Below are 18,554 nucleotides of genomic sequence, written 5' to 3' on the forward strand. Positions count from 1 at the left end.
CGGATCGACTGAGCTCAGGAGTTTGAGATCAGCTCGGCCAGCAAGGTGAGACCCTGTCTCGACTAAAAATACAAAAATTAATCAGTTGTGGTGGTGTGCACCTGTAGTCCCAGCTACTCAGGAGGCTAAGGCAGGAGAATCACTTGAACCTAGGAGGTGGAGGTTTCAGTGAGCCAAGATCACACCACTGCACTCCAGCCTGGATGACAGAGCAAGACTCCATCTCAAAAAAACAAAACAAAACAAAAAAAAACCTTTACAGAGTAAAAGGCATGGAAGGAGCTTCTTACTAAAAGAAACTAGTTGTTAACTTTAATGCTGGCACTGCTCCAACTAAGTAATGAAACAATGACACTGCCCCAATTAAGAGATAAGACACCTTGATTTCAGAATGGTATAACACAAATTTGGGATGGTTATATCTGGCTTACCCCTCCTTCTGTCAGCTCAGTCACCTTGCCCTTGCTTCCTCAACCCCCGACCTTTTTTTTTTTTTTTTTTTTTTTGAGACAGAGTCTCACTCTGTTGCCCAGGCTGGAGTGCAGTGGTGAGATCTTGGCTCACTGTAATCTCTGCCTCCTGGGTTCAAGTGATTCTCCTGCCTCAGCCTTCTGAGTACCTGAGATTACAGGCATGCACCACCACGACCAGCTAGTTTTTGTATTTTTAGTAGAGACAGGGTTTCACCATGTTGGCCACACTGGTCTCGAATTCCTGACCTCAGGTGATCCACCTACCTCATTCTCCCAAAGTGGAGGATTATAGGCATGAACCACCGTGCCCAGCCACTTTGCCCCTTTATGTTGGGAACAGAGAAATCATACCAAAGATATCTGGCCCAAAAGCACTGGAGATACGGGATGGATACCCAAAGAACTATGTATTCACACCATTATATTACAAAGTACTGACTAGCATGCCATTTAATGTATTTATTGATTAGCTCCAAATGGAACATTTTGGCTATGTGGCACTAACCTATGGCCATGGTTACTTCCAGGATAGTTAGGATGATGTTCTTCAGGTTATGCTTAACCATATGGTCGAGTAGTTCGTACTTTGCCAAAACCTGCACATTTTCCTTATTTATGATCTCATTGGGTTCATTCTGTGTTCCATTGGTATGATCATTTAGCTTCCATCTTCATGCCACAACTGAGTGTTGAAGATGTTATTTGGCATATAGAGGTCCTAACCAATTATACCCAAACTATAGCTACATGGGTATTCCATTATTAAACAATAAAGTTACTCTTACAGAAAAGGCTATATTACAAAACCATATGACTTTTGACATACTCACTGAAGCCCAGGGACGAACCTGCACTATCATAAAAACTGTGTGTTATGTCTGTATCCCAGATGAATCAGATAATGTGACTACGTTAATGGATAATATGAAAACCTCAACAAGTAAACTTTCAGATTCAATATATCTTTAAACAACTGGCTAAGCAGCTAGTTTTGATCTTGAAGACTTGGTGGCAAAAGCTGTTACTTATTCTGGGAATCATGTTCATTTGTTGTTGTCTTGTTTTTGTCTGCACTGCTGTTAGACTGCCACTGTGCCTGGCTATTAATCAGATTTTAAAATAAAGTTAAAAAAATTTTTTTTACCAATTTACACGAAAAGCAAGTACTGTTCTCAAACATGATTGTGCGACAGACTGTGCAGCTTGCCAGAAACAGGTTTCTCTCATGAAAATTCAAACCCCTCCACACACGGCCATCTGCTTTCTTCTTCAGCAGGGACTAACACCAGGGCAACTGTATTTCCCTAAATACCTTAGGAAAGTAGTTCAAAACCTAGATATATCTTGGTCAGAACAAAACCTGGTCAACACTCACGATAAACAGTATATATAATTCCTTAAATGAAATATAGAGGTTTGTAATATAAGATAATCCATCTTTTTCTGTGGATTTCCTACTAATGAAATACATTCTTGGAGACCCAAAGACTGAAGTTATACCACTTCTTCTTAATCTTTTAAATATTATTTGTAGGCCAGGCATGGTGACACACTCCTATAGTCCCAGCTACTCAGGAGGCTAAGGCAGGAGCACCCTTTGAGCCCAGGAGCTCCAGCCTGTAGTGTGCTGATAGCACTTGTGAATAACCACTGCACTCAGCCTGGGCAACACAGCGGGACCCCATCACTAATAAAAAAGTGAGATCAACATTATTTATTGTTACTCGGGCATAAAATAAATATTAAGTACTTATTACATGCCAGAGCCTATTATGTCTGCTGCAAATATTGGCTGTCATAGAGTTATAACTAACATGAAACCAAATAATTAGTATAATTTTAAGTGGTGATAAGCACAATTGTTTCCCCCAAGCCATGCCGTTAATTTCTAACTCTTCAGATAATCTTTAAAAAGTTTCTTACTAATTAAAAAAAACTTTCGTTTTGAGAAGGGATCCCACTCTGTTGCCTAGGCAGTGGTGAGATCTCGGCTCACTGCAGCCTCCATCTCCTGGGCTCAAGCGATCCTCCCGCCTCAGCCACCCGCGTAGCTGGGACCACAGGCGCGCGCCATCAGATCTCAGTTCTCTCAACAGGACTCTCATTGCTAAGATACAAGCATCCATTAATTTCTTTTTCCTTGACTCTTTTCGCCTCTGTAGGCTTTCTTTCCTCATCCGCTTTTTAAACAAAGGCAGGCTTAAAAACAGAGAGCCAGTCTTGGCTCCTGAACCGGTCTTTGCCTCCCGCTGCCGGCCACGCCTCTTATGGGCCGGGAAGTTTACCCCACCCTGCATGGTGATTCACCGGAAGCGCTCTTGGGAGTCCAGGAGCTTCCGCGCCTGCTCAGTTTTGCTCCGAAAGACGCCGGGAGGGGAGCTTGCAGTGCGTTCTGGGAAAGTTGCTGGGCCAGCTCTTTTGTTTCCAGCCTGAGCGTTGCTTTCGGTTTCCCGAGGGTCTTCTGAGGCACCGCGGCTCCGGGGTGCTGGGTTCCCGGCTCTTCGCTGGGAGGCCTCCTCTCCGTACCTCGTTTTTTGGCTTGTGTGGGGGTCCTACCGCTGGCCGACGCCGCCAGCATGTCCGGGGTGCGCGCAGTGCGGATCAGCATCGAATCGGCCTGCGAGAAGCAGGTCCATGAGGTGGGCCTCGATGGCACCGAGACGTACCTACCGCCGCTGTCCATGTCGCAGAATCTGGCGCGTCTAGCCCAGCGGATCGACTTCAGCCAGGGTTCGGGGTCCGAGGAGGAGGAGGCGGCGGGGACCGAGGGCGACGCGCAGGACTGGCCGGGCGCCGGGTCCAGCGCAGACCAGGACGACGAGGAAGGTAAACCCTGCATCCGCTGCCCGAGTCCTCCGGTCTGGGTCCCAGCACCCGCCCGGGTGGCTGCCCTCCTCCTCTTCCTCGGTGGGGGAGATCCTGTGCGTGCGAGAACTTTTGAGTGTCCCACGAGTGGAAGCGTAAGGATACTGGTCGTCATCTTTTTGTTGCTGCCGGACAAGTTAGGACATGACTTTACGCAGTACTCCTGCGGGTCTCCTTGAGTGGGAGCGTTTGAGACACTGTCAAACGGTGAAATGTTTAAATGAATGCTTCTCTGTAGAAGGCCTTTAATGTGGCCCACTTAGTGGCTAAGAGTCTTAGATCGGGGCTCTGCCCCTTGCCGGCTGCGTGACCTTTGGCGAGTTACTTTGCATCCTTGTGCGGTGTGGATGATGACAGTAGCACCTACAGAAAAGAGGTCAGTGTTGACTGGAATGTGTGAAGAGGTCCAAGAGGTAGGCGGGTCCAGATCCTGTAGAGCCCAGTAGGCCATGATAAGCGTTTGACTAATGTTGAGACCACTGCAAACTTTCGCAGGATAAGTAGAGACATGATTTTGTTAAAGGTTACTCTAGATGCTTTCCAGTAAATGAATTATAGGGAAAGCAAAACTGGAAGGAAGGAGGCTGGTTAGGAGGGAAGTGAAGAAACAATGAGTGGGTTTCAGATTCTCATTATTGTCAAGGATTTTTGAAAAAAAAAAAATCACAATTCTTAATTTAATTATGCAGCAGACTCGGTGTAAATGGGAATTTAAAGATGTTTTTTCAGGGCAGTGCTGTTAGGATTATTAGGAGTCCATTTGCAGAAAAACGTAAATACTACTTTATACCTCACACAAAAATTATTTCCACAATAATTTTTGAGGATTGAGGTGCCAAATGAAGAAAGCAAAACAAAGTGTTAAAAGAAATAATGAAAGAATAGTTGTATTATTCTGGGAGTAGGATAGATCTTCTTAATTTAGGAAATAACGAGACAGGCATGGTAGCTCACATCTATAGTCCCAACATTTTGGGAGTCCAAGATGGAAGGATCGCTGGAGCCCGGGAGTTCAAGACCAGCCTGAGCAACATAGGGAGCTCCTGTCTCTACAAATTAAAAAACATTTGCTGGGCGTGGTGGTGCACGTCTGTGGTCCCAGCTACTGGGGAGGCTGAAGGAGGAGAATGGATTGAGCCAGTGAGATCAAGGCTGCAGTGAGCTATGATTGTGCCACCGCACTCCAGCCTGGGTAACAGAACAAGACCCTAACAGCCACACACACAACCACACACTCACCCACCTACTTTACAAACGATAGATATATTACTTACATAAAATTTAAAAACAATGGGAAAAGATGCCATAAGCAAAGTAAAAAGATAAATGACAGACTGGGAGAAGTTCTACCCATATAACACACATTTAGTTGATATCTTCTGTATTCAAAAAGTCCGTTCAAACTGAAAAGAAAATGATGACCCTGGAAAAATGGGCCAAAGATATAAATAGCTCATAGAGGAGAGACTTCAGATACCAATAAACAAAACATAGACTCAATCTCATTAGTAGGGACTGGGAAATTAAAACATGATGAAGATACTCTTTCCATGCACAAAATTGGCAGAAATTGAAAAGATTTTTAATATTCACGGTTAGGAATGTGAACTGATAGTGATTTTGAAAGACAATCTGGCAGTTTAGTATGTGCCAAAATTTAGTTTTAACTTTTGTTTGTTTGTTTGTTTTGTTTTTTTTGAGACGGAGTCTTGCTCTGCTGCCGACTGGAGTGCAGTGGTGCGATCTCGGCTCATTGCAACCCCTGCATCCTGGATTCCAAGGATTCTTCCACCTCAGTTTCCCTAGTATCTGGGACTATAGACATGCGGCACCCTGCCCGGCTAATTTTTGTATTTTTAGTAGAGATAGGGTTTCACCATGTTGGCCAGGCTGGTCTTAAAGACATGATCTCAGGTGATCCACCCTGCCTCAGCCTCCCAGAGCGCTGGGATTACAGGCCTTAGCCACTGCGCCCAGCCGAAACTTTTAAATGTGTATCTTCTTTGATTCACTATTACCACATCTAAAAATTGAACCTGCAGAAAAAGGTGCACATATACAGGGTATATATTCAAGGTGTTTACCACTGCTAGCGTTGTTGGAAGCAATCTACCTGTTGGAAGCAATCTACATGTCCATTAAATACAAATGGTTAAACATACCGTACATCCATGTTCCAGAATATCATACAGTGTTAAAAGAATTAGGTAGACTTATAAGTGCTAACATGGAAGTGTCTCTAGGAAATATTAAGTGAGGGCGGGGCAAAAAGCAAGTAATAGAAAATTGGAAATAGATGTATGTAAGTGCATAGAAAAACCTTTGAAAGAGTATACTCCGTCTGTTAATAGTGGTTACCTCTCAGGAGGGGAATCAGGGGTGGGGAATGAAGGAAAACTTTCACTTTTTACCCTCTAATGCTTTATCGTGAACTCTTTATGGTGAATGTTCATGTATTTAATAACAATATGTTTTTTTAATGGTTAAAAGGAAGATATGCTAATAGTGGCTGGCATTACAGGTCATTTTCATTTTGTACCTTTCTGTATTTTGGAAAATGTATACAATTGTAAATTCAAGTTCTAAAAACTGTAAGAAGATTATTAAAAAGGTTTACATAAATTTGGAAAGATACTTGAGTCTATAATGTTGTAATGATAAATTTGACCTGTGAAAATAGATGTCATTCATTTTGCAATTGTAGGAATGCTAATGTGAATGTTAACAAAGATATAAATAAGAAAGGGTGGAGGGGATGGGATAAGCAAGAGAACAATTTGAAATTAAATTCATTATTTCTCCTTTTAGTACTTTTTAAAACTAAGTGAGCTGTCTGCCATTCAATGTAATGAATACTTCTGTATTTCTTTTTTTCTTTCTCTCTCTTTTTAGGAGTGGTAAAATTTCAACCTTCCCTTTGGCCTTGGGACTCAGTGAGGAACAATTTGAGAAGTGCCCTGACAGAAATGTGTGTTCTCTATGACGTTCTCAGTATTGTTAGGGATAAAAAATTTATGACTCTTGATCCTGTCTCTCAGGATGCACTTCCTCCAAAACAGGTATTTGTGGACTTTAATTGAATAATAAAATTTTATTTATTAAATCCCAGGACCCTTTTTTGGCTTTGTGCATATTGTTCCATTTTCCTTTCTTGCAAAATTAAGTCCAGATGAAGATATAAAGACTAACTGGTCTAAAACAAAACCATACAACTGCATTTCCTTTATTTTTGTGTTATATACCTGTGATTCTTGGAAGAGTTAAGGTTCGTTAAGAATGTAATACTTTTAAGGCCAGGCGTGGTGACTCACGCGTGTAATCCCAGCACTTTGGGAGGCTGAGGTGGGCAGATCATGAGGTCAGGAGATCGAGACCATCCTGGCTAAAACCGTGAAACCCTGTCTCTACTAAAAATAACAAAATTTAGCCAGGCATGGTGACAGGCACCTGTAGCCCCAGCTACTCAGGAGGTGGAGGCAGGAGAATTGCTTGAACCCGGGAGGCGGAGGTTGCAGTGAGCCGAGATTGCGCCACTGCGCTCCAGCCTGGGTGACAGAGGAAGACTCCGTTTCAAAAAAAAAAAAAAAGAAGTAATACTTTAAAGGTTACCAAATCTTAACAAATTCTTATAGCCTGGATCCTTGGTCTGTGATATATTACACAAAAATGTGATGATATAATGGCTTTGGAATCAGGTAGACCTGGATTCAAGTCCTGCCTCTGCCTTCATTAACTGTGTGACCTTAAATTAAGAAGTTATTTTCTCTAAGTCCCTGTTTTTCCATCTAATCCTTCCTTCCTTTTTTTTTAGGGGATGGATTAGAAAGGTTAGGCCAAATTATGGAGCATATTGAGAGCTGGGTAGAATTGCTGATATTTCATAAACAATATATTCCATTTTTGAACATTTGAAGATGAAAGAGAAGCAGCAGAAAGAGGAGTTGGTGAATAGTCTGAAATCATTGAGGCTGCGTGGGTCCTTAAGGAAAACAAGTGTCAGGACCGTAACCAAATTAGTCATGGAGAGGAAGTAATGACTGTTAGAACCCATTTGTAAATACAATTAATTGAATAGAATTGCTCACATAGTAATAGTTTCAGAATCTAGAAACATTGTGCTAAGGGACTAATAGAGTTCCCTAAATTGGCTTTCTTCATTTTACAGAGAGAAAACTAAAGCTTAAAGAGATTTGTAATATGTTCAAGTTGCTGTCAAGCCAGTAGTTAGAGAGCCAAGACTAGAACTCCAGCACCTAACTCATAGCCCCACTGCCTTTTCTACTATTCTGTGCTTTTCCCAGAAAGGAGACTCCAGGAATTTCTTAAGATCTCCAGGAACTCTTTTATTTACATTCCTCAATATGATCAAAAGATTATTTTGATATTTTTGTGAAGCTTTTTATGTGATTTTTGACTCTCATACAGCCAGAAAACTTTATTAAACTGGTTAGTAAGATACACAAATTATGGTAATGGTGGGTATTTATGTATGTATATATGATACGTAGATTTTGATTTCTGATCAGTTTTCCAAAAAATTAGGATTCAGTGAAGTACATTTAATATTAACAATGGCAGGGCGCAGTGGCTAATGCCTGTAATTCCAACACTTTGGGGAGCTAAAACAGGAGGCCAGGAGTTTGAGACTATCCCAGGCAACATAGCGAGACCCTGTCTCTACCAAAACAAAAAACAAAACAAGCCAGGCTTGGTGTTGCGTATCTGGAGTCCCAGCTTCTCAGGAAGCTGAAGCGGGAGGGTCGCTTGAGCCAGTAGGTCAAGGCTATGGTGAGCCAAGATGGTCCTACTACATTCTAGCCTGGGCGACAGAACAAGACTCCATCTCAAAAGAAAAAAAGTTAATGCCTCGTGATTTTAGTCTTAATTCCAAAAGCACTTTAATAGCTTATGGTAAGATATAAACCTATGGTAAGCTACAAAATACAAGATAATTTTACAGTTATACCCCTTGCAGTCATTCATTCATTCATTAAATCAAATATTATGTGCCAGGCATTGTTCTAGGGTTTGTGGATGTAGCGGTTTCTACCAATGCAGGTTACATTGAAGCAGAGATTATAGATGTTAATCAGAAGTATAATGAGTGCCAAAAAGGTTATATATAACTCTATATGTGTATGTACAGGATAGGGGGGCGGCAATATATAAGGAGAGGAATGGCAATACATTAGGAGGGGATGCTAACAGGCTGGACAAAGTTGATGCAATGGTAAGTTCTGGCTAGAGGCCATTGTAGTGTTTTTGATTTAACATAAGTAAAGCTTTGGGTGAGTTGAACAAATAAATAGGTTAAGGTTATTTTATAAAAACCACTGTTATGTGTACTTGCCCCTCTTTTTTGCTCTTCTTTCACTTCATTTTATTATTGATGAAATATGTAATTTTAGAGGCATTTAAAAATCCTGCAGAACTGCATGTTTGTGTTGTTTTTGATAGAATCCTCAGACGTTGCAGTTGATATCTAAAAAGAAGTCACTTGCTGGAGCAGCACAAATCCTATTGAAGGGGGCAGAAAGACTGACTAAATCAGTTACTGAAAACCAAGAAAACAAGCTACAAAGAGACTTCAATTCTGAGCTTTTGCGATTACGGCAACACTGGAAACTTCGAAAAGTTGGAGATAAAATTCTTGGAGATCTGAGCTACAGAAGTGCAGGTATGAATATTATTAAAAACTATACTTTCTGGCCAGGCGCGGTGGCTCATGCCTGTAATCCTAGCACTTTGGAAGGCCAAGGTGCGTGGATCACTTGAGGCCAGGAGTTCAAGATGAGCCCAGACAACATGGCAAAACTCCGTCTCTACCAAAAATGCAAAAAATTAGCCAGGCGTGGTAACATGCACTTGTAATCCTAGCTACTTGGGAGGCTGAGGCACGAGAATTGCTTGAACCCAGGAGGTGGAGGTTGCAATGAACCAAGATCGCACCATTGCACTCCAGCCTGGGGGACAGAGTGAGACTCCATCTCAAAAACAAACAAAAAACTGTGCTTTCTGTGTAAATATAATGTTAAACATCCTTCTATAATATATTATTTCTCAGCTATGTGTTGTGTTTCAAAATTTTAATTTCTGTTCATTTAAGCCAAAACCACTCTTATTAGAGCCTTATAGTAAATAGCCTAGTTTCTATTTCAAAACCTTGTAGGTACACTTAACAGAAAGTTCAAAGATGGGGTTTATGTGCTGGCACACCTTGAAGCATAATTGACTTTTTTGTTAGAAATGAGGTAGAACTACACTCCTCAATCAAGGCCTTACCTGTAACCCTTAAAAACTGAACATGACCGGGTGCAGTGCCTCACACCTGTAGTCCTAGCACTTTGGGAGGCTGAAGTGGGCAGATTGCTTGAGCTCAGGAATTCAATACCAGCCTGGGCAACATGGCAAAACTTTGTCTCTACAAAAAATACAAAAATTAGCTGGGCGTGGTGTTGCATGCCTGTTAGTCCCAGCTACTCAGGAGGCTGAGGCAGGATGATCCCTTGAGCCCAGGAGGTCAAGGCTTCAGTGAGCCGAGATTGCAGCACTGCATTCCAGCCTGACCTTGTCTCAAAAAACAAACAAACAAAAAAACTGGACCTGATGCAAGTGTTCTTCTGAGAATTAAACAAACAAAAAAAACTGGACATGAAAGGAGGAAAGAAACTTTCTATTCTTTACTATTTCTTTTCTCATAAATCTGCTAAGCTGTTTTTATGTCCTGAGTGAAGAGAAAGGGTGGCAGAAACGTTTGCTTTCCTTTTTCCCATCAAACTAGGGCTACAACACTAACTTAGGGCATGCAACTTTTGGGGGCATACTAAAGTTTGATGATGTTGACTTCATATTTTTTGATATAAATTCTTAGTTGTTGAGCTATAACAAATAGTAGGTTTTACAGGGTAATAATGGCAATGTTTTATAAGCTGCTGAGGCAATCAGAGGGACTGGCTATATGGAAAAACTTCATAGCTCAATGGGGTAAAAGCTGTGAATATCAGGGGAGGAGGCAAGGAGTCTTGGCTTTGATAGTTGAGATAATGGTAGAGTGATACCTGAAAGATTCATTTGCCAGAGTAAGCTATCATTATCCTAAAATTAAAAAAAGGTAAGTTAAGGTGGTTAAGTCAAATACTGGAGGAATGACATGCTTCAACACTATTATTAATAGGGGTATTTTGAATCCTGAAGGTTAAATCTTATTATAAAGATGAATTAAAGATGACCAGACCATTTAAAAATTTTAATAGGTGGTCTGTAGAAGCAGTGCTTTCTCGTTTTGGATATTTTCTTTTCCACAAATAATTTGTGTATAGGAACTTTAATTCTTTCTTTGGGGTAGTCACTCATGATTATGAAAGGATTCGGTCACATTGTTTTTAATTGCAAGAAAATCTTTAGCATCTTCCCTTGTTATAAAACCAGTTACATTGAACCATCTATTTCTTACATAATTCAGTGGCCCAGAGCAACTCACCCAAATTTCTGAACTACACAAAAACACATCACATAAGTAAGATCTAGGAACTGGCCTGGGCACAGTGGCTCACGCCTGTAATCTCAGCACTTGGGGAGGCCAAGGTGGGAGGATTGCTTGAGCCCAGGAGTTCAAGACCAGACTAGACAACATAGACCCTATATCTAAAAAAAAAATAAAAAATAAAAATTAGCTGGGTGTGATGGGCATGTACCTGCAGTCCTAGTTACTTCGGAGGCTGAAGTGGTAGGATTGTTAAATCCTAGGAGTTTGAGGCTACAGTGAGCTGTCACTGTACCACCACACTGCAGCCTGGGAGACAGAGGGAGACCCTGTCTCTAAAAAGATAATAAAAAATAAAGTAAAAAATGTAGGAGACTGGTTGAAAAAAAGTTGCTATGTGCACTATCCTCTGTCTTTCTGTTTGTTGGATGCAGAGCACTTAGTTGAAACCTTAGTAGAGAGGTTAAGCTCCAGAAGTATTTCATCCCCAAGGTTTCAATCTGAGGGATTGTTTTCTAGGAGTACACCCTTTTTTTTTTCTTTTTTTTTTTTTTGAGAGAGAGTTTCGCTGTTGTTGCCCAGGCTGGAGTGCAATGGTGCGATCTCAGCTCACCTCAACCTCCGTCTCCTGGGTTCAAGCGATTCTCCTGCCTTAGCCTCCCGAGTAGCTGGGATTACAGGCATGTGCCACCATACCTGGCTAATTTTGTATTTTTAGTAGAGACGGGGGTTTCTCCATGTTGGTCATGGCTGGTCTTGAACTCCTGACCTCAGGTGATCCGCCCACCTCGGCCTCCCAAAGTGCTGGGATTATAGGCGTGAGCCACTGCACTCGCCCTGTGAGTACACCCATTTTTATCAATACTCCATTAGAATAAAACAATTTGGATTTTCTGTGGAATTCTTATTATAATGATGTCATTAGACTAAGAAGTGTTATTTTTTTAAGGTAAATAACTTACCCTCCCAACACTGTTATCTTTCTTTCCTTTGCTCACCACTCCTCACCCTTTCCCCCAAAACATGTTTTTTAGTGGGAACTTTGTGATTCAGTGATGTGGATGTCAAGTATTATATAGTTAATAATGTGTGTCAGAATAATATGGTAACTGTTTTTTATTTTCCTATTTTTCATACAACATTAGGATCTCTCTTTCCTCATCACGGTACATTTGAAGTAATAAAGAATACAGATCTTGATCTGGATAAAAAGATACCTGAAGATTACTGTCCTCTTGATGTCCAAATTCCAAGTGATTTAGAGGGGTCTGCATATATCAAGGTATTTGTCAAAATATTTTTCAAGTAATTTCTTATGAATAGCCTGAAGTTAATTTGTTAACCCTTTTTGTTTTTGTTGTCATGTAGGTTTCAATACAAAAACAGGCTCCAGATATAGGCGACCTCGGCACCGTTAACCTCTTCAAACGACCTTTGCCCAAATCCAAACCAGGTATGGTTATGTTCTATTCTCTAATTTCTGGTCTTATTTGAGCTGACGTTTTAAAATAAACTGAAGATAAATATAGGTAGGAAAAATAGATATTTTGAAGTAAGAACAATTCAAAATATACTTCTAAAATTTGTCAATAAACCATTAGTGAATGGCTGTGCAGGTTTTTTTTTTTTTTTTTTTTTGAGACCGAGTTTCTCTCCTGTTGCCCAGGCTAGAGAGCAGTAGCACGATCTCGGCTCATTGCAACCTCCACCTCCCAGGTTCAAGCGATTCTCCTGTCTCAGCCTCCCAAGTAGTTGGAATTACAGGCATGCACCACATGCCTGGCTAATTTTGTATTTTTAGTAGAGATGGGGTTTCTCCATGTTGGTCAGGCTGGTCTTGAACACCCAGCCTCAGGTGATCCACCCACCTCAGCCTCCCAAAGTGCTAGGATTAAGGGCGTGAGCCACCGGCAACTTTTTTTTAAAGATTGGACTTATTTACTGGTTTTCTCTGTTAAAGAAGTGAGATTTTTATAATTTGGAAAGAATATAGCTTTGCACAGTGGTAGTATCATATCCAATGAGGTTTATCTGTGGCATGATTATTGCTAATTGATGCTTCCGTCTTCAGGAATTGAAACAACTTCTTCAGGAATGAAAGCTTGGGGTGGCAGGGAACTTCTCAATACCCTGCTGGGATGATTTTAACAGTTGGCATTGGCAATTTTTGACAGTCTCTATAGAGACTGAATAGAAAAAAAAGAATATACTGTAATGTAGTGTTTTTCTAAACTTTTGTCATATGTATTCAGATCACCATTTAAACTAGTTAATGCATAATATGGTTAGATAATTGATACATATATTTCTTGTCTTTCAGGTTCCCCACATTGGCAGACAAAATTAGAAGCGGCACAGAATGTTCTCTTATGTAAAGAAATTTTTGCACAGCTCTCTCGGGAAGCTGTTCAAATTAAATCACAAATCCCTCACATTGTGGTGAAAAACCAGATTATCTCTCAGCCCTTTCCGAGTAAGAGCAGCCCTTTTTCAACTTTATGAACAGGACTTTGTGTTTTGGGGAATAGAACAGAGAAGGTAGCTCTTAGGGTGTGTTGGGAGAATAAGGAGAGCAAAAAAATAGTGTGCTATCCATAGTGACAGCCAGTAAAGCATGTAACACAAACTACACTGTGGAATCTGTTCTGTCCTAAATAGTGTGACCCTTGGATTTTTAAGCTACATATTTAAAATTTGCACTTATGTAGTCATTATTGTGGTCAAGAGAAAAGAAAATTTGTGCTAGCATAGCTACAGTTATTTAGCAACAGTTGCTTTGAAGGGAGATTTTTCAGGGATCCTGCCTTATTGTCTAAATGAGAGGCCAATTTAAAAATGTTTACTCTTACGCCTGTCATCCCAGCACTATGTGAGGCCGTGGTGGGCATATCACCTGAGGTCAGGAGTTCGAAACCAGCCTGGCCAACATGGTGAAATCCCATCTCTACTAAAACAAAAAAAAGGCCGGGCACGGTGGCTCAAGTCTGTAATTGCAGCACTTTGGGAGGCCGAGACGGGCGGATCACGAGGTCAGGAGATCGAGACCATCCTGGCTAACACGGTGAAACCCCATTTCTACTGAAAAATACAAAAAACTAGCCGGGCGAGGTGGCGGGCACCTGTAGTCCCAGCTACTCGGGAGGCTGAGGCAGGAGAATGGCATAAACCCGGGAGGTGGAGCTTGCAGTGAGCTGAGATCCGGCCACTGCACCCCAGCCTGGGCGACAGAGCGAGACTCTGTCTCAAAAAAAAATAAAAATAAAAATAAAAAAAAAAGAGTTTACTTATAATAGTCTCAAATTTGTAGAAACTGGATTTTCATTGTATTATTCAAAAGCAGGTAGACTTGCCCTGGGGATCAGTTTGTATTTAGCTTTGCACTTGTTTTTTACGTGAATTCTAAGGATTGTCGTCTTTAGAAGGAAGTAGGTTTTAGCAGTGAGAAATTCCATCCTACTTCTCATGGGAGCAGGGAAGACTGTCTTTTACGCAGTAAGACTGACTATCAACTCTTATTTTAAAGGAAAAAACGAATTAATATATAGCTTTTTCACCAGTCTTTAGCCACAGTTCAAGGGCAGCAGCCGTATTATATGTCAACAGAATTTGAATTGTTAAAATACATGGTAGTTTATTGTATTCATGAATAGTTTTTTTTTTTTTTTTTTTAAGATAAAGTTTCCATTTTATTGTTCAGGCTGGAGTGCAATGGTGTGATCTTGGCTCACTGCAACCTGTCCACCTCCTGATTCAAGCAATTCTCCTGCCGCAGCCTCCCAAGCTGCTGGGAGTATAGGCACACGCCACCATGCCCAGCTAATTTTTTTGTATTTTTAGTAGAGACGGGATTTCACTATGTTGGCCATGATGGTCTTGATCCGCTGACCTTGTGACCTGCCCGCCTTGGCCTCCCAACATGCTGGGATTACAGGCGTGAGCCACCGCACCCAGCCGAATAGTAATCTTGATATACAGATGTTAATCATTAGGTCTGATCTTCAAGTTTAGAATATACCTTTTGAAAATGAGCTATGATTATACTTTATGAAGACAGTTTGTACCTTTCCATATTTCAGGTTATTTACATCTGTCCTCCTCCTTTTTATAAATAGACTTGCAGTTATCTATTTCTTTGTGCCATTCCTCAAATGATAAGAAATCCCAAAAATCTACTACTGAGAAGCAATGTCCAGAGGACCACCTTTATGTCCTAGAGCATAATTTGCATCTACTGATTAGAGAGGTAAGGAAATAAATGTTTTTCTTTGCACTGTGGTGAGCATGTCCAGGGCAGTGAGTATGCACAAAGCATCCCGCTCCTCTGCTGAGTCTTGATTATTCACGTAGCACCGACATTCATTGTCTGGTATGAAAGATCCTTGCTGTTTCCTAGGGGAATAGAGATAATCAGAATACTGTCCCTGTTCCCAAGCATACCTTCTAGTGGTAGAGATATACAGGTTTTAAAGTAGAGGTGTAAGAAACATGGTGCTAAAGTGCAGAGGGAAGGGTGATTCTGACTGGGGGAGGTAAGGGAAAATGTCTTGCCAGAGTCTGTGAACAGACTAGTTTTATTTTGGGACATGTTCTACTTGTAGATCATCTGCAACTGTTTCCAGGGAGCTGGTTCACAGGCCAGGGTAATTTCAAAAGAATATCCTGTGAAATTTCATAGAAGTATATATTACAACCTCCCCTGCCCAACCCCAAAACCTGGTTCAGTTGATTGTGATGATACAAGAGTTGTTTTTAAAAAGCTCCTCAGGAGGTTCAGATAGGCAGCCGGGTTTGAGAACCTCTAATCTAGGATACGTATAGTGAAAGAACTATTTACTGATTGTATATGTTCTATTTATGAGACTCAATGAAGAGGATTGTTTTATATTTTAAAACTTTTAAAATAAAAAAGCTTGAGATCCTTTTGTGGTTCAGAAGCATGATTGGGCTTTCATGCTCATGAGTGAGTTGTGACTCCCTCAAACCTTATTAGGATGTCGACGTGTTACCCATCTGACATGAGAAAAGGAAAAAAGTTACAGCTTGAGAGGGACCCTTCTCTTTACAGACTTGCATTAAGTGTGACCTAGTAGATGCTAGCATTTTTCTCCAAGGTTGGATTGTTTTCATATGTGGTTCAAATCCATTCCTTTCAGTGTTTCTAAGATGTCAGCCATGTTTTGATTAAATATTGTGTAGCATTTACTAATGTGGATATTGGTTATTTAAAATGACTGTTTTTGTTAGTTTCATAAACAGACCTTGAGTTCCATCATGATGCCTCATCCAGCAAGTGCACCTTTTGGCCACAAGAGAATGAGACTTTCAGGTCCTCAAGCTTTTGATAAAAATGAAATTAATTCGTTACAGTCCAGTGAAGGGCTTCTGGAAAAAATAATTAAACAAGCAAAGCATATTTTTCTAAGGAGTAGGTAAGGTTGAACAAAGATACTGTTTTCTGTTTTTTCTTTGAAATTGCAGTTTGTTTTCTTCTATTATTTCATACACTTTTTTGGGATGCTTTAATTTTTTAATTTTAGGCAGAGGAAGTGGTGAGAGTTTATTTATGGTCATAGACTGGGTCCTGTCAAGCCTGGGGAAGACTTAGATCCATGTCTGATCTAACAGTATTCTTTCTAACACTGTCACTTTTTTGCAAAGACAACTGACTAGGAATGTGCCTTACAACACCATACTTTCTTCAGTAACCCAGCCATGAGATACTTACTTCTGAACTGATTTAAATGTTTTTCTTGAGTGTTTCTGTATGTTTTGTTTCTTGCACATTTTAGAGTTTGGAGAGCACTTTCCTTCGTGTTAACTTATTTAATCTTTGTTCTTTGGGGCAGGAAGTATTAACTCTGTTTTTACTGATGAGATTGAGGCTTAAAGAAGTTATGCACCTTTCTCAAGGTTACACAGCTAAAAAGTTGCGGAACCAGGATTTATGCCCAGGTCTATGTAATACCAAAGCTCTTTTTTTTTCCTTTATATATACTGCTTACAAAATAACGTGGCATGATTACATATAAATGTATCTTTTTCAGTGCTAAAGGGTGCTTTTCTATTTTATTATTGGTACTTAGTGAAAAGGCCTGTTTTTACTTCATTTGTAATTATGCCTTGGTAGTACTCCAGAATTTCAGGCATGGGCATTGTCATTAAATAGATGATATTTTATTTTTGATTTCTAGTCTTTTTCTTGTTAATACAGTTTTTTTTAGTACATGAGTTTGTAGTCTTAAAGTGGAAATTTAGGTCCTTCAAGTTTTAGTAAAAGGAATTAGGGAGACATGTTAGAGAAGACAACATGATGCAGTGAAAGGAGTAGGGCACTAGGGATGAAAGGTGTGTAAGCCAAGGCTCAATCGTTTGCTAAATAACTTCGAGCAAGGGATTTAGTGTCTATGGTCCCCCACTTAATCCCCTGTCAATAGGAGGTATAGGAGTGGGGTCTTAGGGTCATATTACATGATGTATGTAGAAGTTTCTTGTAAGTAATAAAGTATTATATGGTAGGTTACTGTTTCTTACCATTAATACAGTTCAGCTTAAAAAGCTGATAATTTGAGTAGTCTTTCAAATTTCTGATTGACCATAAATTTAAATATTCCCCAAAATAAATGATCAGCATAAAAATAGCTATTTTTAGAACCATTATAAATTTCAGAGTAGTAAGTGTAGCCTTGGAAGCAGCAAAAGCTTTAAAAATGTTACTTCTTTCTGGTGTGCAAAAAGCTTAGTGAAGAAAAAAAGACCCCGGCTGGGCATGGTGGCTCACCCCTGTAGTCCCTACGCTTTAGGAGGCCAAGATGGGAAGCTTGCTTGAGCCCAGGGGCCCAGGAGTTTGAGACCAGCCTGGGCAATGTAGTGAGACCTTGTCTCTACAAGAAATTTTTTTTTTTTTTTTTTTTGAGACGAAGTCTCACTGTGTCACCCAGGCTGGAGTGCAGTGGTGCAGCTCACACGGCAAAGTCTGCCTCCTGGGTTCAAGCGATCATCCCGCCTCAACCTCCCGAGTATTTGGGATTACAAGCATGCACCACCATCGCTGGCTAATTTTTGTGTTTTTAGTAGAGATGGGGTTTCACCATGTTGGCCAGGCTGGTCCCGAACTCCTGACCTCAAGTGATCTGCCCACCTTGGCCTCCCAACATGCTGGGATTACAGGCGTGAGCCACTGTGCCTGGCCAGGAAGTCTTTTAAAAAATAGCTGGGCTTGGTGTGGTGGCTCATGCCTGTAAACTCAGCATTCAGGGAGGCCAGGCAGATCCCTTGATTCCAGGAGTTTGAGACCAGCCTGGGCAACATGGCCCATCTCTACAAAAAATTTAAAAAATTAGCCAGCTGTGGTGGTATGCACTTGTAGTCCCAGCTACTTGGGAGGCTGAGCATCGCTTGAGCCTGGGATGTTGAGGCTGCAGTGAGCTGTGATCACTCTAGTACGCTCCAGTTATGGTGACAGAGCGAAGCCATATGTTAAAAAAGGAAAAAAAGACTGATGTGTATGATACCATGCACTGTGAGATCTCTTGACATGCTAATAGATTTTTATGTATATATGTCAGAGTGTATGTGTGTCTTTAAAAACGAAATCAGAGATTATAAAATTTTACATCCTTCTGAGTTCATACCTCAGAGGTGACACCAGAACAAACGAAAACTTTATACCTTACATTCATTTAATATTGTATTATAAAGTTTTTCATCTTTTATTAAACGTTTTTAAATGTATT

The 18,554-nt window shown here is 40.6% G+C and overlaps 1 protein-coding gene, 1 non-coding gene and 1 pseudogene across 3 annotated transcripts in view; all 3 read left to right on the top strand.

Annotated features, from left to right (window-relative positions):
• Positions 1-2,766: 2,766 nt before the first annotated feature.
• Positions 2,767-18,554, top strand: part of MED17 (mediator complex subunit 17) — a 30,153-nt gene continuing 14,365 nt past the window's right edge. Inside the window, exons 1-9 of one of the 2 annotated variants that reach the window (XM_025357238.1) lie at positions 2,767-3,299; positions 6,231-6,397; positions 8,485-8,568; positions 8,796-9,015; positions 11,967-12,103; positions 12,190-12,274; positions 13,142-13,294; positions 14,934-15,064; positions 16,066-16,250. In XM_025357238.1, the coding sequence (XP_025213023.1) occupies positions 3,050-3,299; positions 6,231-6,397; positions 8,485-8,568; positions 8,796-9,015; positions 11,967-12,103; positions 12,190-12,274; positions 13,142-13,294; positions 14,934-15,064; positions 16,066-16,250 (1,412 nt within the window). In that variant the 5' untranslated portion in view covers positions 2,767-3,049. The remainder of the gene's footprint in view (positions 3,300-6,230; positions 6,398-8,484; positions 8,569-8,795; positions 9,016-11,966; positions 12,104-12,189; positions 12,275-13,141; positions 13,295-14,933; positions 15,065-16,065; positions 16,251-18,554) is intronic. The other variant, XM_025357239.1, reaches the window with a different exon arrangement.
• Positions 12,813-13,007, top strand: LOC112607543 (annotated as a pseudogene).
• LOC112607515 lies at positions 15,737-15,837 on the top strand. Its single transcript, XR_003115852.1, has one exon. It is a non-coding gene; the product is annotated as a small nucleolar RNA U13 (small nucleolar RNA).

This window comes from Theropithecus gelada, chromosome 14 (assembly GCF_003255815.1).
Source record: "Theropithecus gelada isolate Dixy chromosome 14, Tgel_1.0, whole genome shotgun sequence".
Taxonomy (NCBI): Eukaryota; Metazoa; Chordata; class Mammalia; order Primates; family Cercopithecidae; genus Theropithecus; species Theropithecus gelada.